The sequence below is a fragment of the Ambystoma mexicanum genome, chromosome 6p (assembly GCF_040938575.1).
Source record: "Ambystoma mexicanum isolate Mex_15411 chromosome 6p, UKY_AmexF1_1, whole genome shotgun sequence".
NCBI lineage: Eukaryota > Metazoa > Chordata > Amphibia > Caudata > Ambystomatidae > Ambystoma > Ambystoma mexicanum.
In genome coordinates this window covers 112,340,124-112,363,460 of record NC_090935.1, presented here as the reverse complement: position 1 = coordinate 112,363,460, position 23,337 = coordinate 112,340,124, and the positions used below count along the sequence as shown (strand labels likewise).

Genomic DNA, 23,337 nt, shown 5'->3' with positions numbered 1-23,337 from the left:
AGGACCTTGCTAATAAATGTTTATTGGAACGCTGCAATGATTAGTCCTTCGAAACTAGTAAATTCTGTGACAACAATGATGGATACTTACTTAACCAGTGAAAAAGATTTGGAAATAATTATTTGTGGAGACTTGAACAATTCATGGTTCGAGTTTGACAAATCCACGAACAAACAAAGGCCTATAAAGTTTGACAAGTTAACAGCCGAGGCAAAATTGTGGCAAGCGGCAATGAGTAGCAGAAATTGCATTATGCTGAACGGACAGGTTAAAGGTGATATACCAGCCAATACAACTTGGCAACAAATGTACAAGCAGAAAACGTTAGATTACATTTGGATTTCACATAACATGTTAAGAAAGGTCACACAATTAAATGTCATTCCAACTCTTAATAGCGATCATCTACCGCTAAAGTTGACCTGGCATGAGACCAAGCAAGATCTACCGACCAGATATGCCCACGCTGTTGCCACAAATGCAAGTGGAAATCGCCTTTGAATGAATGGTAATCAGATCTGCCAGCTGACCGATATATTCGGAAAAGAGACAGCACTGCATGACCCAAATTATGCACCTTTGTTACAGAAATTCTTAGTGAAAACAAAAGCCAAGGGGATATTTGGGCACCAACACCAACATAAATTTAGCAAGCTGTTGTTGAAAGAAAAAAAATCTTTTCTGCGAGACATAAGAAAAATGAAGAAATCAAAAAACATTGGCCCTCATTACAACCCTGCCGTTAAGGGGTTAACGGCGCCGTAAACGGTGGCGGCGCCGTTAACCCCTTAATGCCTGATTACGAGGTCCCTTTGCGGATTGGCGATTTTAACGCCTGCTTTTTGCAGGCGTTAAAAACCAACCCGCAAAGGGATCTTGGTGCTAAGTACGGTGCCGCAATTTGCGGCACCGTACTTCGCGCCTTCCCCATTCCCATTGAGCCCTATGGGGCAAAAATGGGAATGGGGAAGGGCCATGGCGGCATGGGGAATTACCGCCCCGCCAACCTCGGAATGGGGCAGTAATTCTCCATTCCGCCATGGTGGAGTCGGTAAGTTACCGGCATGGATCATGGTGCTATTAGCACCATGGTCCAACGCCAGGGTTGTAATGAGGGCTATTATGCGAGACGATAATTTACGACATCGTCGACAACGATACAGAAACTGGGTTAAAGCATTTGCTACTCAAAGAGACCAAGAACGGGCTGAATTAATGCTTCAATTATTTCAAAAACATAATTTGTGAATAATTTGGGCTATTTTGAACACTGGTAATACAAAATGTAACCAACTACCGATCAATGAAGTAGCTCCCCATACTTGGGAATCTTATTTCTTTAAATTATTTAATGATGGAGAGAAAAATAAGAATATAACCCAAAAGACTTCAACTGAACGATGGAATGTAGCAGAATCTAGCTCCGAAATTCTGGCAGCAATTAAGCAGTTAAAAAATTTGAGAGCCGTCAGACCAGATAACATCTCAAACGTGATGCTCAAACAAGAAGCAGAATGGTGGGCACGGTTCATTGCAGTGCTATTTAAAAAAATAGCAATCACACAAGTAGTCCCGTCATCCTGGCGCACAGCGGTGGTAGTACCAATACACAAAAAGGGGTAAAGGGCTGACCCAAGTAACTAACGCCCTATTGCTTTATCAGATACAATTAGCAAACTATTTGCTTCATTCCTTCAAAAAAAACCTGACAACTTCAATCGCACAAGTAGAGATCGCCGGTTGTCGACAAACAGGATTTACAAAAGGTGTAGGCACGGAAGTAAACCTATTACTACTGAATTTACTAAAACTAGCCTCACTAAAAGAATGTAAACCTTTATTCCTGGCGTTTGTAGATATGAAGCAAGCCTTCGATAAAATAAATCGAAATCTCCTTTGGCAAAAACAAAGGAAATGGCAATGTCCAGCGAATATACTAGAGCCGATTATAGCCCTCCATGAAGCTACATCGATACGTATTCGGACAAACCAGAGTGGTGATCCGACAAACATAATTCCGACATCAAAAGGAGTAAAACAAGGCTGCCCGTTGGCAGCTCTGTTATTTAAGTTATTCATCTCTGATTTACCGGACGCACTAAAAGAGGTGCAATGTTTTCCGCCGAAAATAAATGGTCAAGCACTAACCTGCATTATATATGCAGATGATATAGTTCTGGCAGACCAAACACCAATAGGCCTTCAGCGACTGCTAACAAAAATAAAGAACATGCTCGAAATCAACACAGAAAAAAAACAAAATCATAAAAATGACGAACATGAAGGGGCAGAAAAATAGAAACTATAAATGGTTTGTTGCAAATAAAGAGATTGAAACAACGACGACAATACGTTATCTTGGAATCATTTATAATACATCAATCCGATGATGGCCTTGGTACCAAGACTTGAAAAATAGAATGACAACTTATGCGCTACAAGGGCTAAAAATACACAACGACTATGGTAAATTCTCCATCCAACCAGTATTGACATTCTATTTGCATAAAGTTATACCGGCCATCACTTTCGGAGCTGAATGTGCCTGGAATCTTGACTTCAAAGTATGGGACGTTTTGGAAGGGTTGTTCTGGCGCAAAGTTTTAAGATTACCTCGATACGTCTCAATGACAACATTGCGCCACGAACTGGCGATCACCTCACTGTATAATACAACTGTCTGGAAAGCATGTACATTGTTACGCAAAATAAGAGATCATCCTGGTGAACCAGCATATAAAATACTTAAAGTGAATCCAGCAGATCTAACATCAAACATCTTAAAGGACTGGGGCTCACAAAGTGGATAAAATGTTCATAGCAGCCGACATTGACATAGAGTCTCTTCAGTGGCATCCGCAATTGGTTAAAAAACGCCTCCAATTATGGTGTTGGATCCAGAATAGTGAAAGAAGAGCGTCTCAGAAAAACCCTCTTCCACTACAACTCACAACGAACAAATTAAATTTACAACCCAAATATCTACTAAAATGTCCATCTCGACACCATCGAGACCAATTTTTGCGGCTGCGGGTAAACGCCCTACAGACAAAGGAGATGAGATGGTTAAGAAAAGATCCCAATTTAAAAAACAATCTGTGTAGACACTGTGAAAAAACTGTTGAACAACTCTACCATCTGATCACAGAATGTGAAGCAATCTCAAATCAGAGGAAGCTTTATCTAGGATTTTGTTTTCCTTTAAACAGAAACGGAAAAGAATGGTGGTCGCGTGTGACTTCAGGACATAATATGAAAATAACTTGTGCAATTATTGATTTTTTGGATGTAATGCTAAAAAGAAATTTAGATGGACCAGTCTAAAAGAGTCTATCAAATAACTCAAGTTAGATTGTCTGTGCATTTGAAAGTCCAAAGTCGTTATATAGATCTTGTGATGAAAGTTTGTATAAACTAAAAATTCACAATAAAAAAATAAAAAGTAACAAAATAGTTACAAGGCATTGAATGGCCACATACCAAAATCACCAAAAAAGGCCTTGGCACTGGGGCGGGGGGGAAATACCCATGGCAGTTAAAGGGTTAAAAGACTATCTACCTGAAGGAGTGGTCGTGTGTCACCAATTAAGAAAAGTGAACATTGCAAAGGCCATTACTGAAAATCTAACCTTGAAAAAACAATTGTTGAAACCTTTAACTTGTGGAAACTACATCAAGGAGTGGATGGGTGTGCCGAATTGTGATTCCCAAAGTAAGACTGAATGCTATTCTTTACTTTAACACAGCATACCTTTCATATATAAGAAGTTTTATTGGTTTCCATACCATCATCCAACAGACCAGAAAAAAGAACTGTTAGGACAGTTTTTCTGAAGCCCGACTAAGGGCTTAGTAAAAGCATTCAACAGACAGTACAAGACTCCAGTTTTAGTATAAGGTTGTACCACCCGAGTATATGGTAGCGTAGACAGAGGAGCCAGGCGTATCTTACGAGGGTGAGAGGGTTGTAGGAAAGCACCCAGAACCTGTAGTATACCAAGGATTCAATAGAAACACTTATAACCAGAAGTATTATAAAAAGTAAAGGTTTATTAAAGATACATATAGGCCAAGTTAAGTCTTGGGGTAAGTACCTTGTCATAGAGTCATAAACCCATTATAAAAACATAACACAATGCTTGAAGGTACACAGAGCAAAGTATAAACCTTCTTCAGAATACCTAACAGTAATTCTAGGTAAGTCAGACCTTATCATACACTTTTAGTGTAGGCCACACCTATTCATGGGGAGTAAAACCATAACTTACTTTTTGATTACTTTACAGTAAGTCAAGGCTAGTAGACCCTGTCAGCTATGAAGTGACACTTAGCAAAGACATCACAAGTATACTTTTCTGAAAAGTGGAACACTCATTGAAGGAACAGTAAAAACCTATAAGTATTATTCAGTATAACATATACTAGGTGAGTAAGACCTTTTGGTGTAATGTACAATTACAGTTGCTTTTCAGCTCAGTGGAACACAGACTAAGTTAAGCAAGAACTCTTTACACTAATTTAGGATTGCGCCAGGCAGACCAAGGTCAGCTACACCTACTAAAGAACACTTTTTAAGAATGGCACACAGCTATTCTAGGCAGGTAAAACCTAATGTTGTAATATACTATTACAGTTGCTTTTCAGGTCAGTGGAACACAGTCAGAGATAAGAACTCGAACATATTTTAGGATGGCACACAGCTAACTCAAGATAAGTAAAACCCATATACCTTTTAAAGGACCTACCAGCAACGTAAAGGTAAGTTAACCTTAGGCAGACTTAGTCTAGACAGGCTAACAGCAAGTCAGGGGAAGCAATACCCAATTGGGGGACTCATACATTTATATCCTAACAGGTTTAGTAAAAGTGAAGCACACCGCATTACTTTTGGGGAAGAGGCACAACCAATTCACATGCGAGTAAAATAACCTTATATGTACTTTTCAGAATTGAAACACATTCAAGGTAAGTAAGAACTTTTATAACTGCTCACTCTCAGAGTTACAGTTACTAACTTACCCTTTCACCAGTAAGTACACTTTTAAACAGGTGTTATTCTTTCACGACAGAATCCTTTACTTATCCAGTCCTTCCCTATTGTGTTGCATGAGTTCACTCAGAGGCAGAAGAGAGACTATAGTGGTCTAGTGGTCAGGGTGAGAAAGGATTCTGTAGCAGGCAAACGTCAGAGTTCCTGTGGAAGACTGTTCAAACAAGTAGGTATGGACATCTGAGAAGACACAAGTGATGCTGGAAATGCCTTATGGAGGAACAGTGCCTCCTGACTTTGTCCTACCACTTCTCTGTGTGTGTTTTCTTTATGTTGTCTGCCACCGAGGTCCCGCCTGGACCTCTAGCAGTTGCGCTCTTCATTCTTATCTTTTGGTGAACATCACCCATGGGATACCCTTATGGCACCCGGAGCAGGGTACGGACTGGTGGTAGCTACATGCTGACCTGGCAGTGGCTCTGAGTACCTCCTGTTTTGGGACACCCAGATCCTGTCATAGGAATCAATGGATTCCTGATAGGAGGCAAGATGGCCCGTGTGGCCTCTTGGTTTCTATTGCCTTGTACCTTTTTTCCCAAACTCCTGGGAAGCCCCGACTCTGTCCCTTCCTCCTGAACGGCTGTTGGGTGGAAATACCATATATGGTTCTGTGGCTGCCTTCTGTCAGACTGACTGGAGCCTTGGTGTGTGTTGTGGGTACACCCTAGGGGTGGGACCTGTGTGAATGGAGTCTGAAGTGAACTCACATTCACTGTTGTGGGTGTCTGGTTTTGGTGTGTGTGACACAATGAATATGACAGTCCTGCCTGAAACTCACATGAATGCAGTGTAGTGTGCTGAAAGGCTAAGTACGTGCCCCAATCCAATTGAGAGCCTTGCTGGGGTTGTTCTGTGCCTTTACCCTACCATATAGGGGGCAGAAGTACAGAGACCCCCTCTCCCAGTCTTTACAACACCCTAGGAGGATTCCAGCAGTGGGCCTGGGTAAACTGGATGGGAGGACACCCAATCACAGGAAACATCCCAAAGATTTACAGAAAACACACAGGCTTAAGGTAGGTAAATACCCCAGCCAACACAGTACCTTAGCATGGAAGAAGTGTTGCAGCAAGAAGACTTCAGGATCTGCAGCCAGAAACCAAGTCGATGAAATCCTTTTTCATGGAGACTGAAGACAGGACACTGGAAGGGCTTTTGCAGCAGGGATCACGGGGAAGGCTCTAGGCAAGAGGTTATTCGCAAGGGTTACTTGAATCTATGTGATCACTGCTTCCATCTAATGGAAACGGGGGACACCCCTGCAACCCCTGACCCCCACTACAACGGCAAAGGGGAGCGGGAACACGCCCGCAACCCTTGCTCCCTTTAGTCAGTGTAGTGGGGGTCGGTATTCTATTACAGAGCAAAGGCGTGGTAAAGAAAGGGTCACAATTTTCGGGGCGACATTTTAGTAATATTCCGTTTACTCAGCACAGAAGAAGAGGTTGCAGCGGGGGAGCCAAAAACCCAGTCACTGAATTCCTTGTCATGAAGACTGAAAACAGTACAGTGGAAGGCCCTCTGCAGCAGGGATCAACGGGGAAAGCTCCAGGCAAAATTTTCTTTGTGGCTGGATCTGGCTCTATGATTTTGGTGCCCCTTTTCAGGAGCCAGAAGAAGACAGAATATCGCTGATTGGATTTGAGTCGCTAATCTGGTTCAGCACTCTGCTGAGGGGACTTCAAGGACTGCAATTGCGTCCCTGGAGGTCCAGTAGAATGCCACCAAAGTTTGAGCTCGATTTGGAATAGCATGCACCACACGATGGCTCGAGGTCGCAGGGTATTTGGGTATTGCAGCCCTGCAAGGTCGCAGCACAACATAGGATGGCTCATAATGCTGGTCTTCTAGAGTCTAGTGGAACTCACCAGGTTCTGGATCGGGGTTGTTGTTTTCGGAGTCCCCAGGTCGCTTGGAAGGAAGGATAACAGCAGGCTCTGGTTACACAGCAGGCTCTCCAGTCACTGGAAATAGTCTCAGCCGCATTTCCTTCCTCTTTGGATTCAGGTCCAGTGGACGACTACCTCTTCAGCTTCCAGGATTGGACTTTTATGCAGGTACCATGCCAATCAAACAGATGTGCAACATTCTATCTTGGTGGTGTGGAGGGGGGGTTGGCAGTCCTTTCAGCACAGCCAGCCTCCCAGTTTGGCCGGATTCTTGCAAGCAGGCTGTAAGACAAAGGGATGCAGAGTTTTGGACTCCTCTCTTGCTTCCTGCTTGCACAGACACTCCGCAGCCTGGGCAATCTTGACCAAGGTCTTCCGCCAAACGTATAAATCACACAAATGACTTTACCGCCCTGGAGGGCAGGGGAAGACCCAAGGAATGCTAAAATGCCAAAAAAAAGAATGGGGGCAATTTTGGTAAAATGAGCACCCATGGGTGTCTTTACCAGGGATGTGGCAACAGGGTGAGATAAAGGTGTAGTGAATTAGTAAAAAGGTTCACTGCCACCAACCATTAAAGGTAAGCTTGTCCCTGTAACAGAAATGTTACAGTTAAAACGAGAAAGGGGATGCATTGAATCTCCTCAGCACTGCACATAAGGTGGGGTGTGTTGGTCTCACCTAAATAAAATTTAGAGAGGATAGCCAGAAAAAGTAAAAGGGGAACCCAAAGGGCAACCCAGCAACAATAGGCAGTATATGCCAAAAGTTGTCAAAGAGGATAAAATTAAAAGGACACTATGGAGAGTCTTAAAAATGACACCCATAAAAAGAGTAAACAGATCTGAGAGTGTGGAAAAAGGTTCCCACACACTGAGGTTTAGGGGAAAAATAGATTTAGCACTAAGGTTAAAATCTTACCCAAGACTCCCACTAATAGTCCTTTCCCCAAGCTTTAGGCCTCTTCCAGGTTTCAAACACACAACTTTTCATGTCACAGTTCTTTCTTAAGTCCACAGGGCGTCCTTCCCCAGATTTAAGCCCCTTCAATTCGAAGCACAAACTCCATGGTATAGTATGGGCCTTTTCCTTTTTGCCAACCTTTTCCCTATACCATTCTTTCATGGGGTAGAATCAGAAGCTTTCGAAATAGCCAGGCTCTTTGCTTTCCTAGGCGCAACCATTCTGACCCTCTCTTTTTTTTCTTGTTGTTGTGTTTCCGGACACCTTTTGTTCCTCTTCAGATGCTTCCTGCACACCTTTACTTCTTTCCTCTCTGTGCACACTTGCACTCCTCTTTCCTTTCCGTGCACAGTTGCACCTGCTTTTCAGTTTCCTTCTTATCGTGCCCCTGGCACCTTTCCTTGCCTCTTCTCGGGCCCCTCTCCCTTTTTGTTACAGGGTACTTGCATCTCTGTGCTTCTTTCCACTATCTCTCACTTTCTATTTGCATAAGTATTTTAAGGTTTTTCCTTGCTTTCCGGTTTATTTGTGCTTGCAGCTATGCCTTTAGCCTTAACGCATTCTGCCTTTATGATTTTGCTTTCAGCTATGCTTTCTGCTTTGCTCTCAGCCCTTCTGCTTCGCACTGGCCTTCAGCTGCACTTTCCGCTTTAAATGCTTTCCTTTCTTCAAAATTCTGTGCCGCTTTAATGCCCGTGCTTTTCTCCCGCACAGCTTTCATCTAAACGCACACTCCAGAGTTTCTCTCACATTCACCCTGAAACTCACCGGGCAGCGTCGCGTTGAGACTCAGTTCCTCTTGGAAGTGTGGGGTTGAGATCAGGGTCTCACCACCTGCCGCTCGGGCACCCTTGAGGTCGACAATGGCCACAAGGGAATGAGCAATCTCCCAGACCAGGCCTGAGGAATGCAGGAAACGCTTCTCTGGCACCCTGGAGGCACAACTCCCTCGCCACGCTACAGCCCACACACACCAGGCTAGAGTCTCTGCACGCCGTCCTCCCCCAGCCTGCAGCTCCTGCTTCTCTCCGATCCTGGGCTCCACCGGTCCGGACTGCATTCCCAGCTCGCTCATTCTTGTGTGCATGACCACACCTTTTATAGTGAAACAAACTGTCAAGTGGAGCCAGGTGTGAATAGATACTATAGAGTGCCTGACCCTGCCTGACTATTAGTGGGACAAGCAGAGTCTTCCTAGGGTAGGTTTCCCTTAATTTTCCCATGTTATTCCTATGGGTAATCTTTACTGACCTTAGTTGCCTCCTCCTCGTCTCAATATTTGTTGGAAATGGGGAGGGGGAGATGAGGTGAGATTGTAAACACCCCACAAAAGCTGAGGGAGAGTAGGCTGGGGTGTTTTCAGGACTGGGGGAATACCGTGTTTTGCCCTCAGGTATCCTGCTCGCAATCCCCTGTGACGCTCCACTCAGGTGATCCTTCCTCGCTTGTCCACCCTAGTGTCGGGATCCAAAAGTGAACGCCCTTCCCTGGCCACCTGAATGGAGTCTGAGGGAGTGGGTGGGAGAATACCATCAGGTTTCTCAACAGCCAAAGACAGAAGTGAGTGAAACAGAAGGGTGCAAGAAGCACAAGATAGCTGGAAGGTGCAAGAGGCACAGAAGAAGTATAGAGTGGAAAGGAACAGCACAAGAGTGCAAAACAAAGTGAAAGGAATAAAAGACAATGCAAGTGTGCACGCTAAACACCTGAAGATAAAAGGTACCAAAGAAAGTGCAAGTAAGAAATAAGGAGGGGCATAAAATCAGAGTTGTCATGCTAAGGACGAGCCTGGCGTTTTCGAAAGCCTCTGATTCTACCCCATGAGAACATTGTATGTATGAAAAGCTGTAAAGGCATATCCTGACCAGCTGACTTGGTGTTTGGAAGTAGAGGGACCCAAGCTTGGGGAAGGGCACCCTGAGAACCTAAAAGGAACTGTGATATATTTTGTTTTGTGTCGAAAGTTGGAAGAGGCCTGTAATTGGGGAAGGGAACCCAGAGAGGCCTACTTAAGAAATCAAAATACATCCTGATAAAACTGACTGTTTGAAAGCTGGAAGGGGCCTGACCTTAGGGAAGGGAACCTTAAGAGGCCCGGCAAAGTTGAAGACTTATTGTTTGGTTTTATAGTGTTGAAGGGGTGAAGCTTGGTTGGGGAAGGGATCCCCAAGGAACTCAAAGACACTGAAGATATTTGAACTCACTGCAAGGACCCTGTGGCGAAGGTCTTGTAGGCAACCCTGTTTGATTGACCTCATTGTTGATGAGCTTAAAACCACGCCTGGCAAGAAAGCCACCGGAAACCAACCCTGGTTTCCTATTTTCAAGTTGAACCACTACTTTTCACTTTGACAAAAAGACCTCCTACCACATTCTTTGTATAGAGTGAGGTCAAGCATAGGTTTAGACAAAGACTGACTTATTTGGACTTTCAAACATTGACAGCCCTTAGAAGCATAATTTCAAGGAAACCTCCCTTTAGAGTGAGGGCTAGTTCGGTATTACACCAACCCTGAAACTTTAAATAAAGGTTTTGAAATCTTACTTTCCGAGTCTGTGTCTCTCTTGTCATCATGCCCATCTCACACTCCCCAGGCCAACTGATGCCAAACAAACAACTATTTGAAGTTAACGTTTTGGACAATCTATTAATAAACATTGGGACACATCTATTCAACATTTAAAGCATAAGTGATCATAAATAATGGACAACATGATATGTTTGCATCTTTCATGAAAGTGTCGTGTCCCGGCCCTGGAAGGTATGGCATTGATGGGTTTTTGCTTATCGTAGGTTGTGATTGCCATTCAGAAGCGTCAGGCACGGTCTAACCTTCCACCAAGATGGCCGCGCCTTACAGCGTTTCTATAACAACGCACAGAAGCTTGCGTCCTGTGCGTTGTATCGCTCCTTGGTACCCGTTGGCGTTCTGGTTCTCCTAGCCTTTCGCCGCCCCTCCAGTAGCGAGTTTTCACCTTTCTTCCTCGCGGCAGCCCTCGGTCGCCGCTCCTCTCTTTTCTCCTCCTCCCTCTGCTTCTGAGAACTGTCATCTCGAGTTTCCCGGTGCTTCTCTCAGCTGCTCTCTCCCACTCTCCCGGTTTACCGGCTTATGGATATGTTCCTCCTGCTGAGTCTCTACCCTTCTCACGGCACACTTCCGGGTGTACCGTGAGCTTCCTCCTGCTCCTGTGCTCCTGCACGTTCTGCAGCCATCCTGGCATTCTAACCCTAGCAACCTTTTACTCACTCATGCATTCATTCATTCATTCATTCATTCATTCATTCATTCATTCTTCCTTCCTTCCTTCTTCTTTTCCACTTACCTTTCTCATACTCACGGATGAATCCATCTGGACCATCTAACAATCTTAAGGTTTGCAGTGGCACACCTCCGCCTGCCTTTCGAAAGACCAACCTCTTCAAAGTGGAGTCTTCCTCTGGAGCTGTCAGTGTCCATCAGGGGTTTTTGGTGCGGAAGAAGCTTTGCCCTGAAACTGAGGTGGGCTTTCTGTGGGTCTCTTTTGGTTAGGAACTCGTTTCCTGCAAAGGTGGCCTCCAGCGGAGCCCATCCTTACCTGTACGATGAGAGGATAAAGATAAAGAAGAAGACCAAGAAAGTAACTACCCGAAGGAGAGAGACCTCACAGACGAAGAACACTTCAACAGAAGAGTCAGGTGAGGAGCGGGTCACGGGAGAGTTTCATAGATATTTCCAGCCACGACAGAAAGTTAGATTTGCGGATAGCTATGTACTAGCTCTGCGTTCCCCTGTTGTAGCTCCTGGTCAATGGTTAATGCTGGATAGCCAGGAGCCACATTTAGCTCCCGTTTGTCCAATCTTAATTTTGATCACTGCTGTTCATGTTAGGAAGTCAATGCTTTAACTGTACTGCAAATAATGTTTACGAAGATGAAATCCAAATTGCACAGAACCATCTATTACCTTAGGAAGCCGTTCATCAAAAAGTGGTATTTTACTATAGACGAAGAGGGCAGCATTCACTTCTTTCTCACTGTCACCTCCATGGTCTCCTGTATCTGTCATTCCATGGTCTCCCATGACCACCAGCAAAGTGTCTTCATCCAGGTGTTCAATGACAGTCCTGTCAATCAGAGAGACATTTAACATCATCATCATCATCATCTTCCACAGCACACCAAGACTCGGAATATCAACACCCAGGAATTATCTTTGGAAAAGCACATTGGAATCAAGACACTGGATTGTTACCCATTCCAGAATTACACATCTAATATTAATCTATGGTCTGAGATATGAACTTGTTGTGATTGACAGAGGGCTGGATGTTATAGCCTCAAATAGTCTTGCATACATCATGAGATTAGGGTGTTGCACCCTCAGATGGCATCTCACACAAATCATGAGAACAGAAAAATCAGGATTTCCTAACAAACACCAAAAAGAATCAGATGAGCCACGGGGTCCTGAGCAACTTTTATGGGACATTATTTCACAACAACAAAAACATCCTGCTCCATCATTATAATAAAAGGGAGGCATTGGCAGTAGCTTGTGGAATCTACTCGCTGCTCAAATACACACAACGACCAACCCATCCTCCAGATCCAGTAGTGGTATCAGACTATAATGGACTAGACTTCGAGCCACACTCCACATGAGAAGCTACGCCTGGCATATCAATACAATCCCCAACTTCCTCCACCCCCTACATGAGCAAGACCAAACATCTCACCTGAGCATCTCATTCATCTGCAAGAGCTTCTTTGCAGTCTCTGGGTGATCAGGTCCGTGCTTGTGGCCACAGTGATCCACTCCCAGGAAATGTGCGATCAGAACATCCCACTCGTCGCTATCCACTGAAGGGAAAAGTTAAGATGCAGATCAGATCTCCAATCAGGTACAAGCAATTGTGAGCCTGGCACCCCCTTCCTGGAAAAACCCACAGCATCCTTGCCTTGCCCAAACTTAACAACATCCGTGCCGGACACACTCTCAAACAAACAGCCTCTCCACTTATGCCTAGCCACATAGAATCTGTGCCCATGCCCAACCACACAGCAACTGAGTATATATAATAAATCCCACAAGTCCCCACCAGTCTGTAAGCCAAAACTTCATGGCCCATTGTTAACTGTGAGGGGTCAGAAATGCGAGACAGACACACAAGTATAGTTTTCTCGCAAGTTGCCATTTTATTTAAATAAAAAGGGGTGAGACAAACGCCTATCTTTCCCTCGCCTAACAAGGATATACCTACCTAAAGACTAAAGAAAAAACGGCCTAGTGTCCAAGAGGTATCTGACTCTCACGCTAATATACACAACAAAATCATATAGGAATTGTTTGGCAGTTTTAAACTACACAAAATAACATACAAATTCGACCTCAAAAGTTATAACCATTAAACCTTGTGATCAGGATGGATTCCCTTCGCCTGGTTCAATTCAGGATTCTCTGGAACAAAGTTAAGTTTCAAGAAAATTCATTTCAGTAACAAAGTACCACTGAATATAGGATACAAAGTCTTTTCAATTCAATATATTGTTTCACTGGATAAAGTAACTTTCTCACTTCCAAAGGTTTCTTCACAGTTCAAAGCAATGGTTAACACTTCCACAATCTCCTGCTTGGCAAGCCAAAAAATGTATTTTTCTCCAAACGTAAAGTCAGAAATAAAATGCAAGTGTTCTCCACAGGCCAATCACTTGTTAGCACATCATACTTCCTCTTTGTAGGAAATATTTTAGTCAGGATGACTCATTCAAAAGAAATACTTTAGTCAGGATGGTTCAACAATCACTTTAGGTTTAAGATCCTGGCTTTTATGTTTTATGTTCATTGATTGGTTGTATTTTATGTGTTTATAATATTTAAAAATCAATAAACATGTAAATAAAAAAAAACAATCTCTTTAGGTTATGCACAGTTCATCAAAGCAAGGTGGTGGAATTGACACTTCCTTTCCACGACAACCTTTTACTACAACCACAGTACTTTAAATCATCTTCTTCCTGTTACACTCGCCTGCCAGCACAAACTACAATGTGTCCCTTTCCTGGTTTACTCGCCTGCCAGTATAAAACTCCTACTACTACTACAACTTGTACTCTGTGGTAAGGCCTTTTCCAAACACTCCACACTAGAATCATCAATGGGGAGATTTGAACCAACAACTGCTTCTCTGATCAGACTTTTAACTTCTAACACAATTGGCTTGCATCTTCTTCCAAATGGATATTTCACAAAAGGACAATGATTCTCTTGTTGGTCTATTTTCCATAGGCAATGCAGGTTATAGTGCTCTCCCCCTTAATTTCTTTTAAAATGGGGCTTTGCTCCTGCATTTTGTTTACTTCTACCTGTGCAACCTTTTGGCTGCTGGCAATGCAGATTACAACTTGCTTCCTTTTCCTGCTATGAGTATCAAAATCCAGATTGCCTTGGGATCACTCTTCGGTTAACTTGACAATGTAGGTCACAAGAGGCTCCTAATTGGTAACCCTGGTTAGGAAGGTTGAGCCCAATTTGTCTATGTATCAGTTTTCTTTCGCTTTGGCAATGTGGGTTGAAGAGAGTTGTGCGCACTCGGCTTTCTTATCACTTCTCTTTGGCTTTGGTAATGCAGGTTACAATGTTACCCTATTGGGAATCCCTCAGTAGGAGAGTTGCGCCCAGTATGCCTTAATTCAATGGTTCAGTATTCAAAATGGTTATTATTAACTAGTGGCCTCCCTCAGAGCGCCCCGGGGTCATCTGCTTCAGGCCAACTCACCGGTATGCCCTGGCGTCTCCTTCCAACTCGCCGGTAAAGCTCCTGTTCATTCTTCGGGACCTCCTCTGCCTTGGACAGATTCAGTCGGTCTGCCGTCACTTGCGCTATCCTTCAATAGAGCTTATGCAGCTCTGTGCACTCCCTGGTGTGAATCAGTTACCGGAGCAGTTCACAGTGTGTAGAGAGCTTCTCTCTGTCACGGGCTGGCTGGCTTAAGTACTGTTTCCCGCTGTGCATCCTCTGCATATAGAGAAATGGCCACACCACCTACCCCAGGCTGCCCAAAACACAGTACTTGGTGAATTAATGTTCAGAACACACTACTAGACAAATTAGCCTTGCTCCAGAAAAATATCTCAATAAAAAAAAAGATGCCTTAATCGAAACTCCTCCAGAAAGGGCCAACTCTGCCCATCTAGACCATGTAATCTTTAATTTCAAACCTCTGCAAGAAGTTGAGACAAATGATTAATGGTTTAAAACCCTCGAGCTGCCAAGGCGACATATGCCCGTCAACTGTAGTCAAAGACTGAGCTGAAGCACAGTCTCACTTTAGAACTGCTTCCATAAATGCTCCTTCACTTCAAACTTGGTCCCAACCAACCTGAAAAATGCATGGGGGTTCCCCCTGCAAAAAAAACGGCACTAGACCCCGACACTTGACCCTGACACTCCTACAACATATCACCCAATCAGTACTGTCCCATTTCTGTAAAGAATTCTCGACAGGGCAGCATATACCCAAATTCAATATTTCCAGGAAACAAACTTTCTAGGCCTAAAACAGCCTGGCTTCAGACCAGGACACGGCACAGAAACTGCACTCTTAGACCTTGTGGACTGTCAAATCCTATGCAATAATCTGACCTTAGCAGCCCACTTCTCAGAGCAGACCACCACTTGGATCTCATCCTTCCTATCCAATAGATGCTCCAGAGTCTCCTCTGATATTGCTGCAGCCCTCCAGCACCCACTTTATGTGGCGTCCCACAAGGCTCTTGCATCTCTCCCACACTCTATGATATATTCACTAAGCCCCTATTTGACACCATAGATGGCCTGGTTATCTCCTACACGAACTAAGCATAAGATACGCAACTACTCATGTCCCTTACTGGCAACTACACCCTTGTCTCAAATGCATTACACGTTATCTACCCAACTATCCAGGCCTGGATGGCAGCCAACTCTTTATGCCTCAACGATGAAAAAACTGAAATTCTTCTAACTGGATTACAAACCACTCTGAATAAACTTAACCCCAAATACAAATATTTCACCATCAATGGCATCACCATACCTGTTTCAAACTCTGTCAAAACACTAGGCGTCTATCTCAACTCCACACTGTCCTTGAACAGACAGGTCAATGCCGTTGCTTCTGCTTCGGCACACAGAACAAAGTTGATCAATGCTTGTAGACGTTTCCTGTCCTCTGACAGCTGCCTTATTATCGCTCAAGCCCTTTTAGGGTCGAGGCTTGATTGCTGTAATGCCCCTTCTGCAGGCACCTCTACACGGAACCTTAATCAATTACAAGTCATCCAGAACAATGCTCTCAGGGCCGCCTTGGATATCCCCAGACGGGAGCACATTTATGCTGCCAAAAAGCAGCACATTGGCCATCATCTTGGGTTTTCTGCCTGTTCCTGCTCACACAGTAAAGAATCTCAGTGTTACTCTATCGGCCACACTCTCCATGGCAGCGCAAACGAGCACTATATGTAAGATGGGTTTTAGTCTTCTGAAAATCTTCTGTAAGGTCTTACCTTTTTTACCAAAGGCTCTACGTCCTCAGGCGGTTGCTTAAACTGATTAATAGTCACATCGATTATTGCAATGCCCTTTATTTAGCACAACCTAAGCGCTTTCTCCTGCGATTACAACTTCTACAAAACTCTGCAGCAAGGGTTGCTACTGGAACCCCTTACAGCGCCCACATCAGTCCTGTGATTCTCACCTTGCATTGGCTTCCAGTAGCTGTGAGAGGGTTACGTTTTAAATCCCTCTACCTGGTGCATCGGGCCTACCATCGACTTGGTGCAGAATTTCTACAGGAAAAATTTAAGCCGTGTACTCCAACCCGGTCTCTCTGTTCAGAAGTCTCCAATTTGGTCACTATTCCGAGATTTCAGAGAGCTCGGTTAGGGGGTCGCACTTTCTTGGTGGCAGCTGGTTAGCTCTGGAATGAGCTTCCTATGGCACTGCGGAAATTAGCGAACCATCTGCAATTCCGATGTGCCCTCAAGACTCTTCTTTTCTAATTTACTGTTCTTACTCCTAGCGCCAAGATGCCCTTGTGGTGTACGCGCGCTCTACAAGTGCTTTTAACATAACATTGGCTTCCCATCAGACAAAGGATAATCTTTAGGACACAGGTTCTCACGCATAAGTGCCTTGCTAATACTGCTGTCCGATAACTTTTGCAGAAGTTAAAAAGAAAAAAAAAAACAACTCCACTAGACCTATTCGGACAATTCACATGACCATACTCGTCACCCCTAGATTTAGGTGGAAAACATGGAGCTTTCCGGTCATTGCCTCAGATTTGGAACGCCCTTCTACCCTACCATAGATCCAAACAATCCTACTGGGAATTCTGCAGGAACCTTAACACCTTGTTGTTCACACAGTAAGTATTCTCGCCTGGCGTTACACACTAAAAAAGTATGTTCTTTCACCAACTAACGATTTCTTTCCTCTCAGTAAGTTTTGTATGAAATTAATGAAATTTCTGGGTACTACCCATGGCTATGTAACTAGCACCCTGATGCCTGAAGGTTTGGCGAGCTGCTATAAATGTTCAAATAAAATAAAAAATAAAATCCGTCCCAACGTGTGCCATGTCTTGTGCATAGCGATCTTTTGCCACCACACCAACATCAGCTTTGGCTTCTCCCTGCTGCTTCTCCCTCGCCCCCACCTGAAAGGGCTTGAAATGGTTATTACAAAAACTAGACCGCTCACCATAGTTTACTTACTCTTGGCTCCTCTTCCTCGTCTCAGTATTAAGAGCATTATGGGACTTGAAGTCCATAAAGTTCTTGCCTGTTCTTTGGTCAAAATCATCAATTTTCCAATAAGCCATTAAGACTGTATGATCATTATGGAAATAGTCTAGAGGGGTCTCCCATTCTGCCTCCCAGTGATCCTCCCGCATAATACCATCCCCAGGCTCAGGCTACGGTAGCTGCTGCATTTCCCTGGCCACATGAGAAGAGGTCCAGGTCAGGGTTTTTGGGATAATCACTTTAGATTCATCACATAACCCAGGACCCACCGGTGCCCAACCTCAGTTCCCTACCTGTGCCAACCCCAAGAGAATCCTCACAAAAGTGACCAACCACAGTCGTTGCCCAACTCACCAGTACTCAGTATGTTCACAATTCCAATGCGGCAAACTCCACAAAACTCCACACCACGCCTCACAATAACTAACAACAAAGATTCCCTCCCCTCTGACTAACCCCACAGAACATCCCAGCTCATGTATAATCCAACAGTACCCCCAGCCGCTGACCAGCGCCATTGTCCTCCTAGTTTGATCAAATGACACTTTGCGCCACAAATACTCCAACTTTTCTACCTATGCCAACCAGCACTACAGCCTTGCTTCTGCCACAATTAGTCACTGCAGCGACACATCCAGTAACCATTAATCAAGGTGGTCTTCGGAGCCAGGTTTCTAAGCATCAACTAAACACAGTATTATGAATATTTTTCCACAAAACTCTGGTGAGAGATGTAGTTACATCTATCCTATGGGTAATCACAACAGACAGTCCACGCTCTTTCTATTAATAGTTTGGCAGGTAAGCCTTGGTTTCACTCAAAGGAAGGCTAGCAGACTGGAATGTATGTACAGTTTTGCCAGTTTAGATTTAAACAAGAAAATGCACTACACAGGTGAACTGAACATATATGCAATTCATTGGAGAAAGTCAACATATGTTCATATAAGTACTCCCAAGAGCAGTAGCGGATCGTCAGAAGGCGGTGCCAGGGCAGCGCCCCATCCATTTTTGTAACTCATTTTATGCCAAAAAGGCATTCAGGTGGTTTCGCATGAAAATAAAACATTTTCATTATGGAGCAATAGTTTTTTTATTTGTCTCATCCCATGAAGCAGATACTATTTTTACATTTGCAAAGAATCTAAAAATGCTTATAGTCTTTGCAAATGCAAAGACGGCTGGTGTTCCCATTGCCATACACAGCACTATCCATGAAGCAGGGCTAGTGAGATAGATGCCCATGCACTGATCAATTGAAAGCCTGTGAAAAGCAATTGGAATATCTGCGCTGACATCACAGGCCTGATCTCATTCAACGGGCGCTACAAACTCCAGTGCATGACAGAGAGGAAGCCTCTTCCCCCCTCCCTCCTTCTGCTGCCTCAAGCCAAGGTTGGGGCCAGAATGCGGCCCCATCCCTGGCCTGATTCCGCAACAGGAGAGGGGTGAGTAGAGAGGTGAGGTGAAGCGAGTTCCCTAACCATTGACCTGCTGCGTGGAGAATGTGATGCTCATGGAGGTTTGTGATACAGGAGGGAGAAGATGCTACTATCCATAATGTGAGGCATAGGCAAGTGTAATTTAAAACAAAAAAAGTATGTTTGTGTATCAGTGTCTGTATGATCACTTGAATGTGTGTGAGAAAGTCAAGCACGCATGCCTGATTTCATATCTGTAAAGTTGGAGTGCAAGCTCATATGCAAAGTCATCCGTAACCCCGGGTTAGTGCTACTGCTTGGTACCCCCCTGTCTAAATCCTTCCTACGATTTTATCAAGGGCTTCCATATATACAGACTCACTAACTCAGGGATTTCCTAACTTTCCCACTCTTATCATAGGTTAGTTTTCTGAAGGGAATAGGGACTATGCCGACAGATCCACTGTAATAGAGGTTTAGTCTATTCCACACATACCTGACCTCACCTTTCCCTTCTTCTCTGCCTACGCCTCCTGTGCAACTCCTCCCACCACTCTTCTTTCCCTTCAAGGTTTCACTCCGCCTCTCTCCTGCTTCCACCCTTTGATGTTGCCTCTCGGTTAGATCCTATGACACCCCTTACACCACTCCCACACCCACTCTAATACTCCTTCAATGCCAGTCCCCTCGAACCACTGCTACTTCCTTCTACTACTCTCCTCCAACCACTATTACTCTCTTCTTCTTACTACTACTACTACTACTCCACCCCACCTATTTCTCACACTGACATTCACCCACAACCTTTAGTCACAACCTACACTACCTTCTGCTACTCCCTCGCCATACACAATCGAACGGCAGAACCACTAACACTCCTAAACCAATACCTCACCTGCTTCAACACTCTCCACCAGCCATCGATCCTTCCTTCCTCCTGCTGGTCTCTTGGTCATCCCCCTCCTCCACTGTTGACCTTACTCGGCATATCCACAACTTCCCGTTTCCTCTCCCCTCTTAAATACCAGTTTCTTCTCAGAGACTGATTCTCTTTTCCTATCCAGACTAGTTTGATTTCTCCGCTCCTGGTTTTGTATATGCAGATGCAAGCTTTCAAAAAGGGATTATGCCCTGCCCACTGAGTCCGTGGGACCTTGTGGTATATGGCGGCATATCAAGTTTCTGGTAATTGTCTGCATCGTGTGGGAACCAATTTCTACTGTCGTAGGTAAGTCTCTGTTGGCACAGTTGGTTTAATGGGTGTACAATAGGAGCCCCCGGGTGTGCCTTTACCCAGGACCATGCTGTCGCTTGAACTGCTGCGTACGCTTGCGGCTTCCCATTGTGGCCCTCTAGCGCTCCCGATGTTTCACCGGGCAGCTCTGAACTGATGCTAGCACGTCTAAGAGACGTGCAGTAGAACTCATGTTTCTTTCCGGATGTGGGTGATGTAATAACCGTAGCTCACTAAGCCTGGTCAGTCTGATAGCCGTGTGTTGCGGTGGATCTGAAACAAGAAGAGTAACACTGGTGAGCATCTTTGGTAAGAGGCATGGTAGGAGACAGGGTTCGGCACAGATGCATATGGGCACAAAGGGGGGGCGGGCAGGAATTGAAGTTATTTCTGCTTCCACCGTCCTCCTCAGGGAGTAGGACTGGCTCTGGACGGCTCCCTGGTAGGTCTCCTGAGGTAGTTTCCAGCCAATTTCTTACAAGGACAGGGTACTAGCCTTGTCACAATCTCACTACACACTTGTCTAGCACTCACACAAAGTACAGAACCACTACCTCACCTTTTCCAACAAGGTCTTCCACGTTCTGCTGCTCCTTCCTCCCTCCCTCCTGCTGGACTCTTGGCTGTGGTCCACCTCCACTGCTGACCTCACCCAGTACACCCACAACTTCCTACTTCCCGTCTTCACTTAAATGTTCCTCCCTGTCTCCCGATTCATTTTCTGTCTATTCAATCATAATGTCTTTCCCCATCCCGGGAAGTGTGTGTGTGCCCTAAAGCTTTCTAAAGGGACTTCTTAGGGGGACTGTTCCTTTAGGGAATGCTGCACATGTCTGCTTCAGCTCTCTTGCGCCGAGTGACTCATGAACGGCTCCTCCATACACTACAGTCACTTGGTAATGCTGGAGCCTCATTAAAGTGGGTGATGCATTTGCTGTTGGTTTTTTGGGTCTCCGATAAAGGTTTCAAGTGTCGGTTCCTTCGTCTGGGTCTTTGTAACAGGAAGAGAGATATTGGCGAGTAACTAATTCCAGAGGGATGGCTTAAGGGAATGGCCTGCATGCTAGAATTCTTGCACAGGAAAGGGGGAGCAGGAATTGGGGCCCTCTCTGCTGCCACCAGGGGCAGAACTAGCTCTGTGTCCCCTTGCTCCCACTGTGATAATGTCAGTGTACTGGCCCGGTTACATCGCTCACTCATTTGGCAGAGTGTTGGATCTCCTTTCTATTGAGGGATGGACCCTTCAGGCAACTCCAGATAAATAGTTATGAAGAACTGAAAAGCATCTAAGAAGTTAAGGAGTTATTATTCTGTGGACTAAACTGAGTTTCCAGGCAGCAGGTTTGACCTTAACCTCTGAAACAATTTAAGCAAACAGTACCCCAGTTTTGAACTCAATAAGTTATCAGTTGAGCACATGATTCAGGAGGAAACTAGCATGGATGGTGAGACATAAATTGGGAGGCTGCTCAGGCCTTGCCACTTTGGAATTCTCTTCCTTTTACAATTCGTGACGAGTCAGACTATTACAACTTCAGGAAACACTTAAAGACCTGGTTGTTCCCCAGATAATTGCTCTTTCCTGGTGGTCTCTACTGAGTTCTGCCTTTAGCGCATTGATGCCTCTGCTGAAGCAATCTATTTCTCTTGACAATATTTCTATCTACCTACCTACCTACGCAGAGGAGAGCAATATGGGTGGAGCCGCATGTTAAGTCTCACACTCCCAGGGTTAGAGCGTTTCCTGGTCCGAGTTACAGCCCGGACAATAATGTCCCTATGTTGCACTTCACCACTACGCAACAAATTAATCCATACCAAACCTGATCCACCCTCGATTAGCTAATGTTGAACTTTGACAAATAGAAATCATACAAGCCAGAGCATAAGTGGGCAGATTTCTGAAGACGACTTTGGAGAACTGTCCCAGCATGCCTGCGGTGTGTGTACAATTCCTGCTGCGGATACGGGTCGTTATAGTGATAGCCTTGCTTGAGCGGAATTGTAATGGTCCTAAAGGTTTGCTTTTTGGTTTAAGTTGTAAAAGTGGTCATGCCAGCTGCATATTAGTAACTGGAGTTACCATGCACACTATTCAGAGCAAAACCACTCCAGTGTCAACTCACAAGCAGAAATCTCCTTTGTCACAGTTGGCCCAGCAACACACCAACTCTCGACAACGGTTAAATGGCTTTTACTACGTATTTCAATAGGGTCCAACCAAGGGCCGTCCCTCTCTCTTTCATCTTCCCTGGGTCTTCCTCCACCCTACCGCAGACTTCCCCAAATCCCATGATGGTTAATAGAGATCAGTAACCCCTACTGTCTAGCATCTGACTGGGTAGTGGTGAGGGCCAAAAGGCAACCACCATATCTTTTTTACTCCCTCTGGGGTCTTCTAGGTGGATCCTAACCAGGGGTCCCACAAGAAAAATGATATTGTGATGGGGTGCCTTCCAGCTACCCAGATCTCACTTGATCCTTCTCTCTCATGCCCTTATACTTGTCAACTTAAAGTCCTTCATTTACCTTCCTTCGACTCTCATCCCTTCTCTTCGTCCCACTCCCTTTCACGTCTGTCCCTCTGATGTTATTCTCCCTCTCCTTTACCCCTTTCTGCTACCCTCTGCTCTGCTAGCCTCTGCTTTACTCTGCTCTTATACTACTCTTTACGACTCTCTCCTGCCACTGCTCTCTACACAACACTCAGCCACACCTTCTCCCACCGTCACCTTGCTTTCACTCTCTCAACTACCTATTTCACTCAGCCTCACTTACTGCCAGACACTCCTACTTCATCTCACTCACTCGCTCCAAACATACTTGGAACCTCAAGTACGGTTTCTCTCACTAGTCAATACCTCTGCCTTAACTTGCAAACGCTCTTTGTAATTCTCGCACATGCTCTATTCCACCGCCTGGTCTCTCAGTCCCCATTCTCCGCCCTTGACCTCAGCCTAACAACCCACACTCCCCTGCATTTCCAGTGCGCTTTGTCGTCGTCGTCCTCCTC

At 44.8% G+C, this 23,337-nt stretch overlaps 1 protein-coding gene across 2 annotated transcripts in view; it reads right to left on the bottom strand.

Moving 5' to 3' along the window:
- The window catches only part of PIGO (phosphatidylinositol glycan anchor biosynthesis class O), a 265,206-nt gene that overhangs the window by 216,590 nt on the left and 25,279 nt on the right, over positions 1-23,337 (bottom strand). For both annotated transcript variants that reach the window (XR_011280593.1, XM_069626807.1), the window contains exons 4-5: positions 12,619-12,742; positions 11,847-12,006 (exon numbers count right to left, since the gene is read on the bottom strand). Coding sequence is in view for 1 of the 2 variants with exons in the window: in XM_069626807.1 (XP_069482908.1) it covers positions 11,847-12,006; positions 12,619-12,742 (284 nt within the window). In the remaining variant the exon portion in view is untranslated. The remainder of the gene's footprint in view (positions 1-11,846; positions 12,007-12,618; positions 12,743-23,337) is intronic.